Raw genomic sequence first — 23,462 nt, forward strand, 5'->3', positions numbered from 1 at the left:
ACAGCTGTTGCTCTCTTGCCTGCGCTGCCTCCTTATTGTAAGTTAATTGCAATTTTTTATACTCCAGGTAATAGGAGGCATTGCTCTGGTTTGTATTTTGCCTATAGTTCAGTTGAAGTTGCTGGAATAAATGAGCATATACTTGCAAGAAAAAAAATTGTGTACCCTTTGGAATTACCTGGATGACTGCATAGATTACTCATAAACATGTGGTCTGATCTTCAACTAATAAAAGACACAGCCAATCACCTAAACAATAACACACAAACAATTGAACAACTTCTTGTCAAAACTAAATTTCTGGACAAAGTATGTGAGCTTTTGTAATTAATTAACAACTTTTAGAATCTCCTTTTAGCAGCTATGACCTCCACCACACATTTCCTATAGCTGCTGATCAGACTTGTTCAACAGTTAGAAGGAATTTTAGACCATTTCTACTTAAAAAAAACTCTTTCAGTTAATTGTTTTTTTCTGACGTTAATTGAATGAGCAGCTCTCTTCAGGTCATGTCATAGCATCTCAGGTTGGAAGAGGTTTGGACTTTGGCCATTCCAGCACACAAACTTCCTTCTAGTTAAGTCATTGTTGTTGATATATCCTGTGTTCTGAGCCATTGTTTCAGATGATGGACTGCTACCCTGACATTCTCCTGTAATGTTTTTTCTTATAATTTTGAATTAATTATTGTTTTTTCTATCGTAGCAAGCTGCCAATTTCTTGAGGCAGCAAAGTAAACCCAAGATATGATGCTACCTCGACCATTCTTCATTGTTGAGATGACGTTTTGGAGTTTTCATGCAACTTTTGTCTCGTCCATCCACACAAAATTGTTCCAGAAGCATTGTAAAAAATTTTCAAGACCCCAGCCATGCATCAGTTTATGTTTTTCTTATAATGGACAGGTGAGAACAGAGACTTTGACAAGTTTGCAGGTCCTATGCTTTTACCCAATGTCCATCTCTCCCAGTATTGAATATCCTCCATTTGTCAGTCATTTGTCTTGCTGGACAACACCCGGGACTTTTTTTTTTTTTTTTTTTAACCCTTTCCAGCTTTATGCATCTCTACAATTCTTGTTCATCTCTTTATTTCTAAGGTCCTTTGACGTTTCACAGTTCACAACAACAGGACTAACCCTGTCATTAACCAAACTTTTTGTTTGAACCTCCAAACCATACTTCCAATCTCATCTCATTGATTGAACTCCTGACTCCAAAGCTGTGAATGTTTAAATTATGTGTTTATTCCAGAGAAAAAAAAAGTCCCTGGTGTTTGTGTTAGTTTAAGCAGATAGTGTTTGTATGCTTATTTGAAGATCAGACCACATTGCTATGAGTCATCCATCACTCCATTCATTTTCTTAACCTGATTATCCAGAGCAGGGTCACAAGACAGCTAGGGCCTATTCCAGCAATTATTAGGCACAATGCAGGAACATTTCCTGGACAGGGTGCCAGCCATGGTATGACCTTATACACACATCACCAAACCACCTAACCTGTCTAGAGTTCTGTCTTTGGACTGTCAGAGGAAACCCACATGGATACAGGGAGTTCCTGGGACTTGAACCCCCAGCCTCGTTATGTGACAATCTAGGTGGTTCCAAAGGGTTCACAACAATTTTCATGCAAATAAAATGAAATGAAAAAATTACACCTGAACAGGTGGGTGAAAAAAATGAATCTGGTATAGAACTGCAATATTTTTTGTTAAGATATTTTTATACAGACACTGAAAACAAGTATCAGTAATTTTTGTTCTTAAATTTACCTTTATATTGCAGGCCAGGGCATTAATTATCTTGTGTATGCAGGTTTGCCTCTGCCTACACTGTTTTTTCCTGTATCTCAGAGTAGTGTGTGTTTGGTTAATTAGTAACTCTTAATTGGCCCAGTGTGACTGAATGTGGGTGCAGTTATAAGTGCTATGTGATGGGTTGGCACCTGTTCAAAGCTTGTTCATTCCTTGCGCCAGTGCATGGACCAGTATAGCCTGCAGCTCCTGAAATGGATACAATTGTTAAATATGCCTTTTACATGTGCACTGTCTTCTCTAATATAAGAACAGAAATAGCCTTCAAAATGTTTTTCTTTATACATGTAAGAGCAGTGACAACAACTGAGAATGTTCGCTCTTCTGCAAGGATTCTGATACTTGTGTCTGCTTTGTAACGCACTTTGTGACGGTGTGTTCTGTGAAAGTTGCTATATAAATAACTGATTTATTAATAATTGGCACTGTTTAACTTATTCCCAAAGTTTATTTTTTATTAACATCACATGGCCGAAGGCGGGGACCTTGGCGGTCTGATCCTCGGCTACAGAAGCTGGCTCTTGGGACGTGGAATGTCACCTCTCTGAAGGGGAAGGAGCCTGAGCTTGTGCGTGAGGTTGAGAGGTTCCGGCTAGATATAGTCGGGCTCACCTCAACGCACAGCTTGGACTCTGGAACCAATCTCCTTGAGAGGGGCTGGACTCTCTACCACTCTGGAGTTGCCCCCGGTGAGAGGCGCCGAGCGGGTGTGGGTATACTTATTGCCCCCCGACTTGGAGCCTGTACATTGGGGTTTACCCCGGTGGACGAGAGGGTAGCCTCCCTCCGCCTTCGGGTGGGGGGACGGGTCCTAACTGTTGTTTGTGCGTATGCACCGAACAGCAGTTCAGAGTACCCACACTTTGGAGTCCCTGGAGGGTGTGCTAGAGGGCATACCATCTGGGGACTCCCTCGTACTGCTGGGAGACTTCAATGCTCACGTGGGCAATGACAGTGAGACCTGGAAGGGCGTGATTGGGAGGAATGGCCCCCCCGATCTGAACCAGAGTGGTGTTTTGTTATTGGACTTCTGTGCTCGTCACGGATTGTCCATAACAAACACCATGTTCAAGCATAGGGGTGTTCATATGTGCACCTGGCACCAGGACACCCTAGGCCTCAGTTCGATGATCGACTTTGTGGTCGTGTCGTCGGACTTGTGGCCACATGTCTTGGACACTCAGGTGAAGAGAGGGGCGGAGCTATCAACTGATCACCACCTGGTGGTGAGTTGGCTTCGATGGTGGGGGAGGATGCCGGTCAGGCGTGGTAGGCCCAAACGTGTTGTGAGGGTCTGCTGGGAACGTCTGGCAGAGCCCCCTGTCAGAAGTAGCTTCAACTCCCACCTCCGGCAGAATTTTGACCATGTCCTGAGGGAGGTGGGGGACATTGAGTCCAAATAGATAGATAGATAGATGGGCCATGTTCCGTGCCTCTATTGTTGAGGCGGCTGACCGGAGCTGTGGCCGTAAGGTGGTCGGTGCCTGTCATGGCGGCAATCCCCAAACCTGTTGGTGGACACCGGCGGTGAAGGATGCCGTCAAGCTGAAGAAGGAGTCCTACCGGTCCCTTTTGTCCTGTGGGACTCTGGAGGCAGCTAATAGGTACCGGCAGGCCAAGCGGAATGCAGCTTCGGTGGTTGCTGAGGCAAAAACTCAGGCATGGGAGGAGTTTGGAGAGGCCATGGAGAACGACTTTCGGACGGCTTCGAGGAGATTCTGGTCCACCGTCCGGCGTCTCAGGAGGGGGAAGCAGTGCAGTGTCAACACTGTATATGGTGGGGATGGTGCGCTGCTGACCTCGACTCAGGACGTTGTGGGTCGGTGGGGGGAGTACTTTGAAGACCTCCTCAATCCCAATAACATGCCTTCCAATGAGGAAGCAGAGCCTGGGGACTCGGAGGTGGGCTCCCCCATCTCTGGGACTGAGGTCACCGAGGTGGTCAAAAAACTCCTTGGTGGCAGGGCCCCGGGGGTGGATAAGATACGCCCGGAGTTCCTAAAGGCTCTGGATGTTGTAGGGCTGTCTTGGTTGACACGTCTCTACAACATCGCATGGACATCAGGGACAGTGCCTCTGGATTGGCAGACCGGGGTGGTGGTCCCCCTCTTTAAGAAGGGGGACCGGAGGGTGTGTTCCAACTACAGAGGGATCACACTCCTCAGCCTCCCTGGAAAAGTCTATTCGGGGGTTCTGGAGAGGAGGGTCCGTCGGATAGTTGAACCTCGGATTCAGGAGGAACAGTGTGGTTTTCGTCCTGGTCGCGGAACAGTGGACCAGCTCTACACCCTTAGCAGGGTCCTGGAGGGTGCATGGAAGTTCGCCCAACCAGTCTACATGTGATTTGTGGACTTGGAAAAGGCGTTCGAACGTGTAACTCGGGGAATCCTGTGGGGGGGGCTCCGGGAGTATGGAGTACCGGACCCCCTGATAAGGGCGGTTCGGTCCCTATACAACCGGTGTCAGAGCTTGGTCCGCATTGCCGGCAGTAAGTCGAACCCGTTCCCAGTGAGAGTTGGACTCCGCCAGGGCTGCCCATTGTCACCGATTCTGTTCATAACTTTTATGGACAGAATTTCTAGGTGCAGCCAGGGTGTTGAGGGGGTCCGGTTTGGTGGACTCAGGATTGGGTCACTGCTTTTTGCAGATGATGTTGTCCTGTTTGCTTCATCAGGCCGTGATCTTCAGCTCTCTCTGGATCGGTTCGCAGCTGAGTGTGAAGCGGCTGGGATGGGAATCAGCACCTCCAAATCCGAGACCATGGTCCTCAGCCGGAAAAGGGTGGAGTGCCCTCTCAGGGTTGGGAGCGAGATCCTGCCTCAAGTGGAGGAGTTCAAGTATCTTGGGGTCTTGTTCACGAGTGAGGGAAGAATGGAGCGTGAGATCGACAGACGGATCGGTGCGGCGTCCGCAGTGATGCGGGCTCTGCATCGGTCTGTCGTGGTGAAAAAGGAGCTGAGCCATAAGGCAAAGCTCTCAATTTACCGGTCGATCTATGTTCCTACCCTACCTATGGTCATGAGCTATGGGTAGTGACCGAAAGAACGAGATTGCGAATACAAGCGGCCGAAATGAGTTTCCTCCGCAGGGTGTCTGGGCTCTCCCTTAAAGATAGGGTGAGAAGCTCAGTCATCCGGGAGGGGCTCAGAGTAGAGCCGCTGCTCCTCCGCATCGAGAGGAGTCAGATGAGGTGGCTCGGGCATCTGATCAGGATGCCTCCTGGACGCCTCCCTGGTGAGGTGTTCCGGGCACGTCCAACCGGGAGGAGGCCCCGGGGAAGACCCAGGACACGCTGGAGAGACTATGTCTCCCGGCTGGCCTGGGAACGCCTCGGGATTCTCCCGGAAGAGCTAGAAGAAGTGGCCGGGGAGAGGGAAGTCTGGGCATCTCTGCTCAAGCTGCTGCCCCTGCGACCCGACCTCAGATAAGCGGAAGAGGATGGATGGATGGATGGACATTTTGTATGGTGCACTTTATTAACTGGGAGTTTGTCATTGTACTGTATGAAGCAGAAAGCAAGTAAGTTTATTGAAGCTTTAATATTGTTGGATTTTTTTTATATAAAGTGTTGTTACTCAAAGTTAAAATGAAATTGGACTCCTCAGTTGTATTTTTTTATTTATTTATATTACACAATTTCATAGATAAGTGCTTTACATAGATGCTCCAGTCGATCAGCTGCCAATCTAAATTATAGGAGGACTTGGAAACGGTCGTTCTTGCCTTTATCACATCTCAGCTAGATTATTGTAATTTCTTATTCTTAAGTGGGGCTTCCCAAATCTGCTCTGTTGTACCTTCAGCTGGTTCAAAATGCAGCAGCTAGATTTCTAGTTGGGTCTAGAAAAAAAGGGATCATATCTCCCCCATAAATTAGACTCTCTCCGCTGGCTACCAGTGAAATGTTGTTTTGATTTTGCTCCAAAATACATCTGTGACCTCCTTCACCCGTACTAGGCACTACGAGCTTTGGAGTCATCTGGACGATGACAGCTCCTCGTAGTTCCAAGATCTCGGCTGAAGTCTAGGGGAGACAGAACTTTGGACCTGCCTTTCCACCTCAGGTCTTCATCCTCTATCAAGGTTTTTAAAGATTGGCTAAAGACCTACTTGTTTTCTTCCGCCTTTCACTATTTATAATGGGTTGTGGGGGATGGATTTAATTGGTTCTTTTTATTGATCTGCTTTTGTATGATTGTTTTGTACTGTGTTTTAATTTAATTTTAATGCTCCTTTGTACAGCACTTTGGTGCAACATCTGTTTTAAATGTGCTTTTATAAATAAATGTGACTGACTTGACTGATCTATAAATTGGCTGATCACAAAAAACAATATTTTCAGCCTGTGCTTTTCTAAGCATTACAGTTATTTAGTTGTAGTGCTTCTTTATGAAAGAAATTACAGTAGTTGAGCCAGTGCATATGGAGTGAGGGTTTTTTTTTTTTTTTGCAGCAAACTTCCTGCAAAGAGCAGTGATTGGAGGCTTATCTTATCATTATCAGAGAGAGAGGCGATTGGTGTATTTGCCTTTTAAAAGGTAGAGTAATAAACTGAGAAAAAGGAATCTGAGATGGTCTGGCTTCATTAAAGTAGCTTCTTTACTTTTTTTTGTCCTTTAAACTAAAACAGACACCATTTCAGTTTTGACAGCGAGCTGTTTTTTTTAAGTGCAGCAGCCTTCTTTTTTAATTGGAAAAAGAAAAGATAAAGACGAATTTGAAATTGCTGCTTATTAAACAATAGGCATTTTAATGATTTGTACTGTGTATTATTTGTTGCTGTGTGTCATGCAGCATATGTTTTGGTAAGAATCAAGTACCACATAATTAAAATGGTAATCCATATTTATAATTACACCTCAAGAGTTACAAATGTCTGGTGGATACGCTGAAGAAATAAAACACACCTGTATAAATGTAGTAAATGTATATTTTAACAGCAAACAGCTTCAGTGCAATTAATGATTTCAAATGATTAAAACCTATAGGTGCATGTATATTAACATTTATGGAGTGTTTAATTGCCAATGTCAATTAATTAATTGTGCGAGAATATATAGTTACAGAAATGGTGAAAACTCCTTTTTTAATTAAACTTTATTTCAGAAACGTTCATTACAGAAAATTTTAAACAATTTGACAGCTTGTAATTATGAGAAATATTTTTTTTATACCATATGTATTATGGGTAAATATTTTTGAATATTTTTTATTAAAAATATGTATTGTAATGAAATTTTATCTAGTGTAGTGTTTTAATAGTCACTGAAAGATAAGCCTTAAAGAATTTCATTTTGTTAATCAAAAAAGAACAGTTAATACCTGTGGTCTATAGTTTAATTATAAAAATACCAAAGTTAACACTTGGGACAAAGCACTTTTATGTGTCTGGTTATGCAGGAGCTTAGTGTAAAATGTTTTTAAAGGGACAAAGGGAAAATATCTGAATCTGTATTGGAATCTATTGATCAAGTAACATGAAATCGGTGATTGGTATTGACCTTAAAAAACCCAATTGAAGCATCCCTAGTTTTACAAATAGTAAAATGGTAGTAAGGTGTTGTACTGTGTTAGCCATTATGGATGCAATGAGAAATCAGTTATTTTACATCTTTTATTGGCTATTATTGCCTGAAGAAGGGGCCTTAGTTGCCTCGAAAGCTTGCATATTAAAATCTGTTCATTTAGCCAAAAAGGTATAATTTTGCTTGACTTCTCAATGCAAATAGTAAAATAGTAAAAGAAAAATAGTGTTGGGGGTTGAATTCTTGCTTTATTAGGTTTATTTGCTGTATAAGTTCTATAAATGGTATTTGCTTGAGTGCTCGAGTTACTTCATTGAAATAAAATTATTAAATAAGTAAAAATAGTTAAAGTAGAAGAATCTCAAGGTTATACATTTCTGATAGTTAAAATGGTAAAAGTCAAAGGCCAATTTGATAATATATTTCATGTTGGTCCAAAAGAGCAAGTCTGTCATTTTACAGTTACATTCTACAAAGATAAACAGATAAAATAGGCGTGAAGAGAGCAAAATCAGCTGCACTTGGACATGTGAGTTCAAGGACTTGGAGGGTGAACTGAGACTGCTACACACTTCTCATGTCTGCCTCACTTTTAAATTGCTTTCATTGTAGATGGGAAGAAATGCACATCAGCCATTTACTCTTGATGTGCCACAGAACCTGAAGTATCCCTATGGTTAAACCACAGTTTATCGCAGCTTCTGAAGTCATCATTCATACATAATACAGTGCTGTAAAAAAGTACTTGTCTCTTTCCTGACATTCTCAGTTTTTTGTTTTTTTTATATTTGTTACAATAAATGGTTCCAGACCGTAAGACAAAATATGTCCTTCCATAAAGGGAAGCGGAGTAAATATATAAGACCATTTCTAAATTGCTAATTAGTATGTTTGAGTAAGTTTTCCAACAGCTGTCAATACCTTTAGATGCATTAACTGACGACCAAAGGTAACTGATACATCAGCTTTCAGATCTCAGTACCAATATGGTTCCGAAGCAAATAACGGATAACTCTAAAACCCCATCTTATTCCAGCCACACTACTCATCACTTCCCTCTTAAAACCATAAAATGTCCTGAATTTGTTGAAGCAATAAGTGGGGGGGTCGTCCCATTAAAGTTCTGATTTCATTGAAGCATGTACTTTTGTTTTGTGAAATCCAAAATGGATGTTTTTTCTCAACAGTAATAGTGAGTGTCAGGGAAAGCAGAGGAGGAAAAGACATTTAACTCTAGAATCCCTGAAGCCTGTGAAAAATATTTGTAATGCCGGGCAGCATTTGTTGGGGTCAAATCTTGAATGCTTGCCTACAGCATAGAGTGTGGGTCAGTACATACTGTATGTGTATGGACGCACTCATGAGGTCCTGTGCTGCTTCTTACCCACTCGGATCTGCTGATAAAGGATCAGGCATCTTTAGATACCTCTATGTGACATCAAATATCAGTCCAGACTCTTACCACATGTAGCTCCTATGTAGTCAAATGAGCTGCCTTCCTCCATCTAAACTGCTGACTCCCCTCACTCTGTTTAAGAAGACTTCCTTGTACTTTGAATATCTACCTAGTTAAAAATAGCTTTTATAATGGGTTCTTGTAGCTTGAAAAAGTCTTCCGTTGTTCTGTTTGGTTTAGAGCTCTTCACTTGTGATGTGTGTGTCCATTGTGTAACCTTGTTCTGTGGCACTTGTTTCAAAACTGTCCAAAAGACTAACGTTTACATAATTATTTTGACCTCTATTGGAAGTTTTTTTAGAATAAAGGTATCTATTAAGTGTGTAATGTAAATATAAATAAATGACTTTAATGTCATGTGGTGTACTGGCCATGGAATTAGAGTAGCTGATCCTGTCATAACGTACCAGCATTGTTCTCCAGTTTTCTTTGGGATTAATGGACAATAAGAAATACTGACTAGGATTTTTGGATTGCACCTGGGTCCTTACTACTGAGAGAACAAGGTATTTAGAATTTTCCCATTTAGCTGTAATTTTGCAGCTTGGTATTTATTTATTTAATTTTAAGTGCAGCTAAACTGCGGAGAGACTCGCCTGACTCCCCAGGGCACACCTTCCAATTACTTTAATGGAATTGAAGCACTTGCAGTGTTGTGAATCATTTTAAAATCTAATTCAGCAATGAGTTGTGGCTGGCAATTTTTATTTTCCTGTGGAAGAAAAAAAAAAAGAGAGAAATGCCCAAGTGACTCCTAAACTGCTAGTCAGATGGTGGCGCCACGTGCCCAGCACTTAGTGCGAAGCAGAGTCTAGCTGTGGGTTTGCTCAAAACTTTTACATCTAATTGTTACTCTGCTGCAGGCGTACAGTAAAATTGTCGTTTGACTGAAAGGAAGCGTTCTGTTGGGAGTTCGTAAAATCCAATTTTAATATCTCTCTCTCTCTCTCTCCCCCATTCTCTGTTTTCTTCAGGCGTCATCTCAGTCATCGCAGCAACTGAAGTTCACAACTTCAGACTCCTGTGACCGAATTAAAGATGAGTTCCAGTTTCTTCAAGCCCAGTACCACAGGTATGTTTGCAGTTTGGTCCAAATTCAGTGACGCTTAACACATACTGTATTGATCTAGATTAAATCATCTGTAACATTTCAAGTGTTGTTTACATTAATGAAAGGGTTTTTGTAGCTGTGTTTGTCCAAAATTTCCAAGGTTCTGCAGTTTTAACTTATTTGATAGAACAATCCAGGGAATAGTATGACACGTGTTCAAATAATTCCACAGTCCAAATATCATCATTTTGAAAGTTTTATTAAAATTCAAAGCAAAAGAGTTCATACAAAAGTAGAGAAAAAAATATATTACAAAGAAAGTAAAAGCTCTTTTTTAAAGAAAGTTCTGTTTAAGGTTTAGTTGTTTCATTTCTCTCTATATGGTAATACAGTCATGCTTTCAAATGTACATGTATTTATAAAATGGTCTGAAAATTGTATACCAATATCCTACCTGTACACTAATCTAACAGTCCATGCTTCCAGCAGAGAGGCTGTTTCCTAACTGGCTTAATCAACATTCTGTTTTTATAGGAATAGCTGAGAAAGTTCTATTACTTGCTATCTTACCATAATCTATATAACTATGTGAGACTATGTCAAATTAGCATACACTTAATGTGAATTTAATATTAACTTTCTAAGATTGGCTCTGACCGTTTTTATTTCTTGTTTTAATAAAATCTTAGACAGAAAGTGAAATATAAAAGAAAAGGTCAGGAATCTAGGAAGAATGAAAAACATTTAAAAGAGTTCTGGAGTTGCTTTTCTAAGTTTGGATTAACTCTGAACTCTAGCTGAATACTTAGTGCTTTAGTGTACTATTTGGCAGGCATTTATAAGCAAGACAATAGTTCAGCTTTTGCTGTTTAGGAAAAGAAATTTGTACTTTGTATCATCAACATGTTTAGTGTACATGTCAAGGCACCTTTTTATTGCCAATAAGTGTGAAAAAACCCTTAGGCAGTTTTTTGTAAGTAGGCCTTAAATAAGATTGAAGTTGGCATTTCTATAATTCAGTATTTCATATATTGCAGTATGTATCTTTGGAGTGTCCTCTTAACATTTCTGTAGACTTCAAAAGCCTAAGTCAAACAAAGAGCCAATAGATCTCAAGTATTTCAGTTTTTGTAAACGGCGTATTCAAAACACAGTTGTTAGTGCTGCTCCCTCACATCTTCAGAGTCTTGGGTTCAGTTGTACCAAGTGATGTTCACTTTCTCCTCATGTTCACATGGACAGTTCTCCAGTGTTTGGACTTTTCTCCCACATTCCAGAAATATGCATGTTAGTGTTATCGGTGGGCCTGAATATATCCGGTAAATGTAAGTGCACCTGACGATAGATTGAACAGCATTAGGGAGCGCTTTGCCAGTGTGTGTTTTAGGAATGCACCACTTATGTCACATCTACAGTTAATTCCTGTCTTCTGCCCATTGATGCCAGGATAGGATCTCACTTGTTGTGTCTTTGAAATTGGTTTAAGCAGATCAGGATAGGTAGATTTTCAGATATTCTGATGGACCTCCCATGAAGGCTAATCAAAACCTGAATAAGACAGGTTACATTTTTTCAGATAATCCAAAACAGAGTAGGTGGAAACACCTTATGTTCAACTGTGATATGCAAAAGTACACATGAAGAAGCTTTTGTAGGAAGGTGAGGCTCACATGCATCCACTAGCTATTTCTGTAAATGGTATAGCTTGCCAAACAAGAAGCTTACACTTATACATTGTACTCTTTTGGACTTCAAATTAGTTCACTGCCAGGCATTGTTTGTTTAGAGAAGTTACCTAAGACACAACACAATCATGATTAGCATTACACATGGTGTAAGAGCTCTTAATATGAGCTCAGATTGTTTTATGGTTGGTGTAACTTGTAGAGTATTCTCTCTCTATGCACAAATCCCACCAATGACAAATTCATTCCACCAGTTTTGGCTGTACAGTTTCATCCACCATTGATGAGTGCTCCGATATTGCATAAGTGGCACATAACTGTAAAATGTGCCTGTGGAGCAGCTGTTGCATTCTTTTGCTCAATGGAATGAATGAAAACATTTTGAAAACTGTAAATCTCTGCTCCTTCGGTTGTCTGTCTTCCAAACAGAAAAAGCATGACAAATGTCTAAGACAAGTTCCACAGTTTGTCCCGTGTCTTATGGAGATGTATGCAGGCATAATTTCCACATTCCGTATATCCAAGCAGGCATTCATATATTTTTCAAACCCTCCTAATCAAATTCTAGTTTGCAGGGGAGGCAGAGCTGATCCTAAAAGGATCAAGCACAAGGCAGGAACCAGGTCTGAAAAAGGGCTAGTCCATTACAGGGCACACACTTGCTCACACTCATACGTAAGTTATTTGCATAGGGAAAATTAAAGTCACCAGTTAACTTAATGCATATGTCTTGAGGGATGTTAGGACAGTTTATCCTTAGATTTGTTTCAAGGAGAATATAAACAACATACTCTGAAGACAGCCTTAAACTGAACACAAGTACATATTTGAAAAATGATTTGCACCCAAGTGCTGCAGCTCTCATAGGGAACAGCCGTTACATAGAAATTAATAGACAAATAGATTGGATTTTATCCCAAGCATTCCTTACTTTTTCTGAATTTAAATTAGTAGAACATTGGTTTTCTCTTCTGTATATAAAAACAGTTTCTGACAAGTTGAAGTTTGAAATGGACTAGTTTTATCGATAGGGTGACATAACCAATTTTACCGAGCTGAAGTCCCCACAAGTGCATGGTACAGTAAATTAGTTTTATGACAGTAATCTGACAGGTGGTGGAGAATTTTAATTTTATAACACTCAGCAGTACAATATGTCAGTGAATTTCCTGATCTATGATGCAGGGTCATAGTAAAAAGTTTGTAATTATTTTACAGGTAGCTGATGCATATGGTAAATTTTTGGAACATGCTGTGCTCTATGATGTGGCTCTATATTTAGCTTTTGTACTAAATTATTATTATCCAAAGTGCCCTCTTTTTATATGTCTTTCCTACTTCAGGATACTCTTACACCAGGCTGATGTGTATTGAAAAACGTTTATTTTGCCTGTGCTGTTCCTTGCTGCAATTTTTTTATACATTTCATTGTTGCCTTGTACAGAATTCTTCTACGTGGGTTGCATATTGTAGGTTTTTTTTATGCTCTATGATGCATATTTCTTCCGTACTACAATGATTCACGTAATGTGACTAAAGTGGAATTATTTTTTCAGCAACATTGTTCTCTGATAGATCCAGAGTGTAGAGTTTAAATGTAATGCTATTGTGAGGGTTGGTTTTATTCATGTGTGTGTGCGGCACTTCGCATCCCAAAAAACTGCAGGTTTGATTAATTGGAGGTTCTGAATTGTCCCAGTATAAATGATGTGTGTGAGTGAGCCCTGTGATTAACTGGCACATCATCCAACCCTGTTTCCTTGTGCCCAGTGCTGCTCCACACCCCTGAAAACCCTGAATTGCATTAAGTGGATTTGTGAATTTTAGATTAATTTATGCTGAGTTTTACCTAGAAAGATTAGATTCCCACGGCCTTAATATATATGAGGAGGTTTAGACCATGTTTTGTTTTGGTCAGGTCACATTGAGATGGTGCCTTTGTTTGGATGAACATTTCAGAACAGCTGGTGAATTTTGTTTCACAATGTCAGGAAAAGTAAAACCAAAAAGCAGTGCAACACTTGGATGCTATGACCCAGTTAACCCTATATTAACTATGATGCTAGTGTTATTACACTGCCTGTGTTTTTTTTGTTTTTTTAAGCAGAAATAGCCTATTAAATAATAGTTATTTTTGCTAGTGCCAGAAATCATACCATACAACCAGTAGCCATTTTTTGTGATAAATAATATCCAGTAAACACTAGAATGCAGAACATATGACAGCAGGTATTTTAAAAGCAACAAATGCTACACAATACCCATTTGGATTAAGTATTACTTTTTAAATTTAGCATAAAATGGTTCAATATTCCTGAAAATGAATTTTTTTTCATAACTTAATTAGAGAAGCTATTTTGTTGTCCTCTGGATTCAGCACTAGAGTGCTTCCAACAGAGATATGCACTTTAACTCGAGTAGAAATGCAAATGTGTTTCCCCTCCACATACACAAATGTCAAGTCAGCAGAAAAGACAAAAGCATCATGCAGAAGTTGGAAGTCACATAAGCTGCCAAAGAGTAGCTAGCTCTGACACCTGTATGACTTTAAAAAATGAGTCGCATCTTTGACGTCATAGTGAAACACTGAAGTGCTTTATGGAGGTGAAGCATGTCACCTTCTTTTCACTTTTTCTTGTTGAGTCGTTACAAGCAGACATTCCCATTACAACTACAGATTAGTATCTGTGATGCTTTGTCCAGCTTGAGTGGACCACTAAACCAAGAAGGTGAGTGTGTGTGGAGTCCATCTGATGTGTATCCAGACAAAATATGGACACTGGGGATGCATTTTAATGCCTGGTGCACATGCAATCCAAATAAACTGTGTATGGATACAACCTATACATGAAATGGACTTTAAAAGGGGTCTATGACAAACTAATTGTCATTATGAGCCATATGTAATATATTTTGAATATTGATGAAGAGTGCCAATTTAAAAAGATCCAAGGGCCAGACCTGAGCTGCAAGCTTTAATCTTGGCCTTAGGTTTGTGGCTTGATTTTAGTAATTTAAGTGTTTTTCTGCTACTTTATACTTATTGTTAGTAATCTTGCTGCTACAGTAGAAGTTTACGTGGGTCCCCTGGTTGAGAACCATTGATCTGTCCCAGCACTGTTTACTTTTATGACACCATACAACTAAATGGAAGGTGTGCACAGGCACTCTGATCAGTGAAGTTGTGTTAATACCGCACTGTATAGAAAGCCTTGCACATGCCAAACCAATAATGACAAAAACAAGGAAACATGCAAACCACTACTTGCAAAATCTGAAGCTTTTTTTAAAACAAATTATTAGCACTGTTGCTAACAGAGCCCCTAACTATACATTATAACTTATAAAAGGTAAAATTTTAAAATGTTCTGTCTTAGATGCAGGCACTGGTCTCTTTATTCTATACCTGAGAGCTGTGCTTCCCTTGAAACCATCTTTCACAACGTACCAGATTACTAGCTTATAGGTTTACATAAGCACAATAACAAGGCATCTGATTGGTCGGATCCTTTTATATTTAAATGGTACATACCAATGTAAAACCAGCAAGGCACAGTTTGGCAATATGAATGCAGAGTATTGTCTACATAATTTACAGTATTGCGAACGCAGCAAGGGCAAATAAAAGATTTTAATAGAATAGGTCAATACACCTAAATTAGTGCTGATGTGTGGTGGTGTTGTGAGAAATACGAGATGTCTAGACACTCAGAATTGTGCAACATTATGTTTACAGCTGAATTATTTTTATGTTAATGACATATATTTTTTATACTGTAATGTTGCATGATTTATCAGAATTGTTTGTGCTATACAGCATATTGTCACAGTACTGATTTTAATGGCACTCCACCATTTCTTTCATTTTACTGCATAATACAGACTACCATTTGAAGCTACATTGTGCAATAATGTAGAATTTCTTTTTTCGTATGTATAGCTGATTTTTTTTTTTCTTTCACGCATCACTTTGTCGGGGATAGCAAATTTCCTTTTAGTCCTATGCAATTTTGTAACGCAGAGTAATTTTCATGATTCGTTAAGCGAATTGTCTTTGTGATATGCTGATACATGCTGTTTATTAACACTTTATCCTGATATACAGAATGTTTTCTTTTTTCTGAATGATTTTTTTATTCCAAAATTGACCAAACATGATATTTCAATTCTAATTTCATGTTATTCTGTTGAATAATAGACAATCAAGTTTTTTAATGTGTGTTTTTTTTATTAATTTGTTGGAGCCAGACCCAGGATAATCTAGGGGGATTATATTTTACAGATGGTCTAGGAACAAGTGTGGATCCCCCAGGAAGGGTCGAAATCTGTTGCTGGGAAAAGGAGAACTGTAGTCTACTTTCACAGCTTGTTGCCACCATGACCTTCTCCTGGACAAGCCATGAATTAGCAACATTTTGGTTGATTGTTCCTGAATCTTATAATACAGAGAAAGCAAAAGTCTTATTACATGTTAAAAATTCACAGTCTTTTGTGGAAATATGACAGAGGATTTTATGTCAAAGACAATTCTTTGACACATTGCATAACTTGTAGAATTCACAAGTGACTCTTTTGCTCTTTTCTACCCAGTCATGGTAGCTTTCTATATTTAAAATTAATATTGGAAGACTGTCCTCAAGACAGCACCTTCATGCACTTTTAAAGCATAAATCCCAGTCAGATTTGACTTTCAGAAAGCACCCCCAGCTGAGTAAAGCATATATGAGAGATGCACACAGTTTGGCTCTCAGCCCCACATTAATAAGCGAAAGTGATTTGTTGCTGAGATGTTTTTCCTCCATATACCCCCTCCCACCCCTTACTACCCACTGTTTCCATTCCTCACTTGGTTTCAGGTAATAACAAAAAGTAAAATCAAGATTCGCATCACTGTTTCACAGATCAACTCCAAGGCATTTCACATTTTCACATGACCATTTTTCAAAACCGTTCGAGTAGAGAAAATGGGTAAGTTACTTGGCAGCTTCCAGCTTCATTTGTAGCCCACTAGTGACAGCAGATAATTCAAAAATGACCGTTTCTACTTGTTGTCAGTATGAGTGCAGGTTATCAGGGGCTGAGGAAAACTGGCCACCAAACTATGATTTGAAATGTCCCCTATATCATGTGAAACTAACTCTTGGTTAATTTAGATTTGACAGAACATAAAATACTTTTCTATATGTGGGTTCCCATCAAAAGGTACAGCTATGATTTAAACTGATTTTTAAGCACAGGAAGATTTCTGTTAAAAACATTCTTCTATCAATCAAATCCATCCAAACACTTTGAGCTTGGTAAAGGCGTTACATAAATAAATTATTATTATTATTATCTAACTCATTTACTCATTTCAGGGTCACAAGGAGTTGGTTCCTTTCATGAAGACACTAGGCCTAAAGCCCGACGACATAGCACACATGCACATACATAGACTTATTTAGAACTGTTAATCAACACAACATGCATGCCTTTGGGACATGAAAGAAAGCCAGTATAAAAGAAAATCCATGCAGAGGATGACATGCAAACTCTACAAAGCTTGCCCTGTGTTAATGTTCCAGTTGCTTTGTAACACTGAACAGAACCAAGACACAGTTCCACCTACACTACATATACCTTTGCGAGAAATTTACTAACATACTATATATCAGGGGTCACCAACTCGCTGCAGGTTTTCATTCTAACCCTTTTCTTAATGAGTGTCCAGTTTTTGCTGCTAATTAAATTCTTTTGAACTAATTTGAATTGACTTGCTCTTGATGACTCAGACTCCTTAATTGTTTCTTTTTCCTTAAGTAGCAGCCAAACAATAATGAGATGCAAAATAAGCCAAAACAACTGGTGTCCATCATACAATATCTGAAAATAAAGAACGATGAAGGTCTCAGGAATGTTGGTCTGCTCAGGTTCCCAAAACATTTTAACAGTGCTCCTCTTAGAAAAGAGAAAATCAACAACTTTGGAAATGTCTGCTAATGCACCACGAGAGCATCAAAAAGCCACACAATTAAAGAACAGGTTTAATTAACGACAAGAATTGGCACCTCATCAAGCAGCTGGTTGGAGTTTGGGACCTTGACTTAGTTGGTCTTCTGTTGGCTCCCTCACTTCACATTTCATTTCTGTTTGGGTGCCATTTAAGGAAAGAAATGAAGAAATTCAGTGGAACAAATCTTAAAAAAGCAATTCAATTAAAATTAATTCACAAGAAGTTAATTAGCACAAAAGCAGGGCACTCATTAAAAAAGGGTTAGAATGAAAACCTACAGCCATGGTGGTCCTCCAGGACCGGAGTTTGCGACCCCTGCTCTATATGACATCAAACTTTGTTTTAAACTATTTTGCGACAGTCTTCTTGGAGACATGTCTGACAAACTTCCAATATCATTAGTGTCTCTGTCAGGGAAAAACTTAAGAGTGATGGTGTCCAAACAAAAATTAAGCAATTCTGTATTTCCATGCTCTAGAAGTGATGATTTTGGTTTGAGTCTTAAACAACAGAATTCAACCTTTCCACTTGTTAATGCTGTGCACATCCTATCCCTAACTCTTTCATCCATTTACTAATGTGTGCCTCCAGTTTATGATCATACAGAGGCGGTGTCTGTTTTGGGAACATTGGGTGCCAAGTGAGAACTACATCTTGATAAGACACTAGTCCATCACAATCATGGCACAGTTGAGCGAATGCTACGTTACGTGACTTTCAGTTGTGATTATAGCAGACTCGCTAACTGCAGTTGCTGATCTAATCGCTGGACCATGTCAGTTTACACAACTGAAAATCCCTGGACATATCACGTTTAACTATTGAGTGCCAATCTCCCAGCACAGTCATGTTCGTCCCTTTATGTGACAGCCAATAATGTGCTCCCTGATGGAGCCAGCACTGTACAAGAGGTGAACAGGTACAGCAAGTTCAGCTGCAGTCTCAGCCCTTCATTTCTTTTTTCCATTCTGTAGTGGTATGTGACATACAAGACATCAGACATGATGTTCTATTTGTAAAGTCCAAAACACCTGTGCTTCTTATTCCTTATCACTGCTTTATATGAATTTTACTTCCATATAAGTATTCATTGGTTGACAGCTCTCATGCACACAAAGCTTTCCCCCGCAACTTAAAACAAAATTAAACCTGTTGAATTTGTCAGGATAAGTCATGGACTAGTTGGAGTGAGTTGCTGGGTATATCACATTACACGACTTATCTCACAGGAGAGGACTGCTGACCAACTCTGACTCTTTAAGATTATGTAAGTGAAGACTACGACTGAATATCACTGGTAAGTTGTGTAATGTAACGATATATACTTGTATAGTTTTCCATTTTGTGTGCCTTTTTTGCACACTATAAAATGAATCACAACTTAGCCAAATGGTGATTAAAACCGAATACCAAAAACGTCTGGCAGTAGGTCATCATCCACTCTTGGGTACTCTATCTGCCGTCATTGGATGTTGAGTGGAAAAGGAAAAGTGGGAGACTTCCACAATGATTTAAAAAAATGGAAATAGCAATATGAACAGCATAACCAACAAGCATACACTGTACTAAAATAATCATTCTTGATATGAGTGCTGAGTCTGACAAGGACTCTCTAATATTGATAGGCTGGGTCCATGCCGGAACGTTTTGTCTGGCCAGTTTGCCGTCTCACTTTTTCACATTGACACCTCCTTTCCCTATGCCAACAGCTTTAGATGCCAAATCTTTGCAGTTATGCATCACTTTCCTTCTCACAGTACATTTCTCGCTTAAACGCTTTATCTGTGATGTACTCTCCCCCCCCCCCCCCCCTTTCTCTTTTGGAGCCGAAGATAGATTCCATTAATTTGCCTCTTAATTATTGATGAAGTGGGACATTAAATATTCATTAGACAATTACGCTGAGACACAGGAACCTTCTCGCAAAGAGAATTCATTCTGACGAGCTTGTCGAGGATTGCCATTTTCCAAAGCCCGCGCCAAGTGTCAGCACACTGACGTGCGTCAGCTTCGTCTGAGAGATTTGCCCTGATAGCCAGGATCCGGCAATTACTGAGTGAAGTGCTTGCCGAGAGGACTGTGGAGCATCATTACAGTGATAGTTTTGACATCAGCAGCCTGGATGAATTCAAAGTAGTCCTCCAGTTCTAGATCTCCTCCTCCTGCTGCCTCTGTCTTTCTCTCTTTCTCTCTCTCTTTCTTTACCTTGTTATAAAATATTGTTAAAGGTACTGAAATATTGCAGCCTACTTTGTGCAGTTGATGGCACCTTCGTCCCCTAGGAGGGACACCCTAAAAACCTGAGGAACAGTTAAGTTGTCAGTGACTGATTACCTTTGATGTGTTTGAATGGTAGGATCTCCTAATATGCCATAACCACATGTATTCATGGGTGGGCTCATCACTTACTTCCTTGCATGCTTCCCCCATTTGAGCTTTTCTAATCCTGCCGAAGACCAGCCCGAGTAAGCCAGCAGTGAGCCCGTTCCCATGGTGACCAGTGCACTTGTTGCCATGGCAGAGAGTCTGTGCAATAACTTTGAAAGGAAAGTGGCAGCCCTGAAGATGAGATGAGAAGGAGCATCAAGGCTGACAGCTCCACCTCCTCTTGAATGACAGGGAAAACACACACCTCCAGCTCCCAAACACCCCCCGCCCCCCCTCAGCTCACACCTCCCCCCCCATTACTCCTAGACTTCAACTTTTTTTTTTTTTTTTACACTTAAGAGACTCAGTGTCTGCGCATGTGGTTTCATTTTCCATGATGTGTACACAGGCTGTTCGTTCAAGCCTGCCATTCTGCCCATTTTAAAAAAATGAAAAAGGGGACTCTGAGGTAGACATCTATTTCATATTTCAATCATGACCACTTATTGGAACTCCGGAATGTAACACCAGTAGGCATTTGCCTTTGCCAGTCAGTTTGTCTGTGCCCCTCTGTATATTTGACTTGCGATTGAGCCTCAAATTTCCCGTTCTTTGGGAAAATCCAAAGCAGTGCTCTCTCCAGGGCATGCTTAAAAAAATGCCTTGGTAGCAACAGCCATGGTGTATGTGCCAACTAGTGCCCCCTCATAAGGAGCCTTTTTTTCCCCAAACTGAGCCAATTCCTTTGGCAGCAGTAGGTCTGACATTGATATTGCATTTACAAAAGGATTAAAAAATAAAAGCAACCTTTCACCAAGGGAATCAAGACTTACATCTAAACTGGACAACTTTCCATGTCAATAAGTTAAAACTGGGAAGTAGCCAAGTTTACCCAGAGACTGAAAAGCAAACAAATAAAAAGAAGAGAGAGTGAATGGCAGACGCCAGCCAAGTCAGTGCACAAAGATTCACATGGCTTCTTATAAGCTCTCAAATAATTAAAGTTTAGTGAACCCCTTCTGTAGCTCTCAATACAGTCATGCGTGTGTGAGAGGAGTATTCAGTGTTAGTCTATCACAGATATTCAAATGTGTAATATTTTTAAACTACACTATATGGCCAAAAGCTTGTGGATACCTTGCAATCACATCTATATGAGCTTGTTGGACTCCCCGTCCCAAAACCATGAGCATTAATATGGTGTTGCGTCTCCAACCTTTGCTTTAATTCTGGGAAGGCTTTCCACAAGATTTGTATCTTGTAGTTTGGGAATTTTATCCAAGACAACTTACAACATTTATGATACAATTGGTTACGTTTGTTTTGGTTTTCCAATTAGAGCACAGGCTGGTCAAGTGACTTGACCACACTGTCAGTGGCGGGTCTTGAACCCACAACCTCAGGGTTTGAAATCCAAAACCTTAACTACTACACCACACTGCCTGCCTATTTGTGCCCATTCAACCAAAATACCATTTGTAAGGTCAAGTACTGCTATTGGATGAGAATGCCTGGCTCTCAGTCAGTCACTTGAGTTTTCCTTGTCTTTATTGACCTGGCTTTGTACACAGGGACACAGTTGTGCTTGAACAGAAAAAAACCCTCCCCAAACTGTTGCCACAAAGCTGGAAGCAAACAATTGTATGTCTTTGTATGCTGTAGCATTAACAATACCCTTCAAAGAAAACAAGGAGTCTAGCCCAGCCCCTATAAAACAGCCCCAGAGTGTTATCCCTGCTTCACCAAACTTTAGAGTAGGCACTACACAGTCCAGAAGGCAGTGTTCTCCTAGGGTCCATCAGACTGCCAGATAGTGAAGCGTGATTTGTCACTCTAGAGAACACGCTTCCATCACTCCAGAATCCAAACACAGTGTGCTTTGCACTCCACCAGCCGACTCTTGGAATTATATACATCAATGTGAACTTAAGCTTGTGTGCAGCTACTCAGTGTTGGAAACCCATTTCTGGAAGCTCCAGATGCACAGTTCTGTTGCTTTCAGAGGCAGTTTGTGAGTAATGCCAGAGAGGTTTGTCAATTTTTACATGCTGCTTTGTCATTTTGTATTGTCTGCCACTTCACGGCTAATCAAAAATCGAAGACCTTGACGGCAAAAGCAAGTTCATTAACCAGCACTGTTTTTCCATATTCCTAGATACACCTGAAATGTATCCACTGACCTTTGTAGTGTTGATCTGATCACACATTTCCAGAACTTTGTGTGCCATAGCAACCAAAAATGCTGCCATCTCAAAATGGTGGTGCCTGTATCTAAACAAAATGGTGTAAGAGTATAAAGGTAAAATTATTCAAGTTACTCAGGGACCCATCTAGATAAAAGCAAGGGGCCAGAATTGAATTCTGCAGGTGCATACTTTGTTTGAAACACTCCAGAAGATCCCCTAAAAATAAGAAATGCCAGTTATAACATAAACAACATGGCTGCGGCAGTTCAGAAGACACCACAAAATGGAGGCAATAATAGCACATAAAATGAAACCCAGAAGATGTCACCAACATAACAATAAAAAACAATGAACAGTGTTACAAATGGTCCAGAACTTCTCAAAACGAAACAGGTACATTGCTTGGGTGCTGTTATGAAGATTCATAACAGTCAAAAGGCTTAGTTGTTGTTCAGCAAAACATTCAAGTGGGAGACGTGAGTGATCTAAGTGCCTTTCACTGTGGTATGATTATTAGTGCCAGATATGATGGGTTAGAGTTTCTCAGAAACAGCTACTCTCCTGAGATGTTTACACCCTTTACTCTCTAGAGTTTGCAGAGAATTGTGCAATAACCAGAACATATCCAGTAAGTGAAAGCACCTTATTAAAGGGAAAGGTCACAGGAGAATAGCCAGACCCATTTAAACTAACAGAAAGGCCATGAATAATCACATACATTAACAGCTCTTTACACAGCAGTGGTGTGCAGAAGGGCATCCCTGAATGTAAATGGTGTAGGACATGTAATGAAATTGGCCATAGCAGCAGAAGACCATGCCAGGTTCTACTGTTGTTAGTTGGGAGCAAAAAGCTGGAGCTAATCACCAAAACTGGACAAATGAAAATTAGAAAAATGTCCACTGCTTTGATAGAGACAAAATTCTGCTATGATGTGCAAATGATAATGTCAGAATTTGGTGTAAACAGCATGAATCCATCTGTTTTGTGTGAATGGTACATGCTGGTGTTAGTAATGTAATAGTGTATTGTAATACCACATTCCCCACAGTTGAGCCTCATTTGAATCCCATATTGACCCTTTAAGCATTGTTACTGACCATGTGCATCATTTTATGACCAGAGTCTACTCTCTGTCTCTCTGAAGGATACCTCTAGGAGTATAAGGCACAATGTCACAAAGCCCACATCATCTCAAACTGGTTCCACAAACACAGCATTGCCTTCAGTTTATGCTACTGGGCCACACATCTTCCAGATATTAATTCAACCGAGCATGGGATAAGGTATAACTCTGAAAAAATCTACAGAAACTGTCATTCTGTCAAGTCAACATTCTACCAAAATCCCCGGAGAATGTTTCCAGCACCCTTGTTGAATTTATG

At 40.1% G+C, this 23,462-nt stretch overlaps 1 protein-coding gene across 2 annotated transcripts in view; it reads left to right on the forward strand.

The window, feature by feature from the left end:
- Positions 1–23,462, forward strand: part of LOC114662753 (TLE family member 5-like) — a 169,802-nt gene that overhangs the window by 118,696 nt on the left and 27,644 nt on the right. For both annotated transcript variants that reach the window (XM_028816402.2, XM_028816403.2), the window contains exon 2: positions 9,771–9,868. In XM_028816402.2, the coding sequence (XP_028672235.1) occupies positions 9,771–9,868 (98 nt within the window). The remainder of the gene's footprint in view (positions 1–9,770; positions 9,869–23,462) is intronic.

Source organism: Erpetoichthys calabaricus, chromosome 12 (assembly GCF_900747795.2).
Source record: "Erpetoichthys calabaricus chromosome 12, fErpCal1.3, whole genome shotgun sequence".
NCBI classification, from domain to species: domain Eukaryota; kingdom Metazoa; phylum Chordata; class Cladistia; order Polypteriformes; family Polypteridae; genus Erpetoichthys; species Erpetoichthys calabaricus.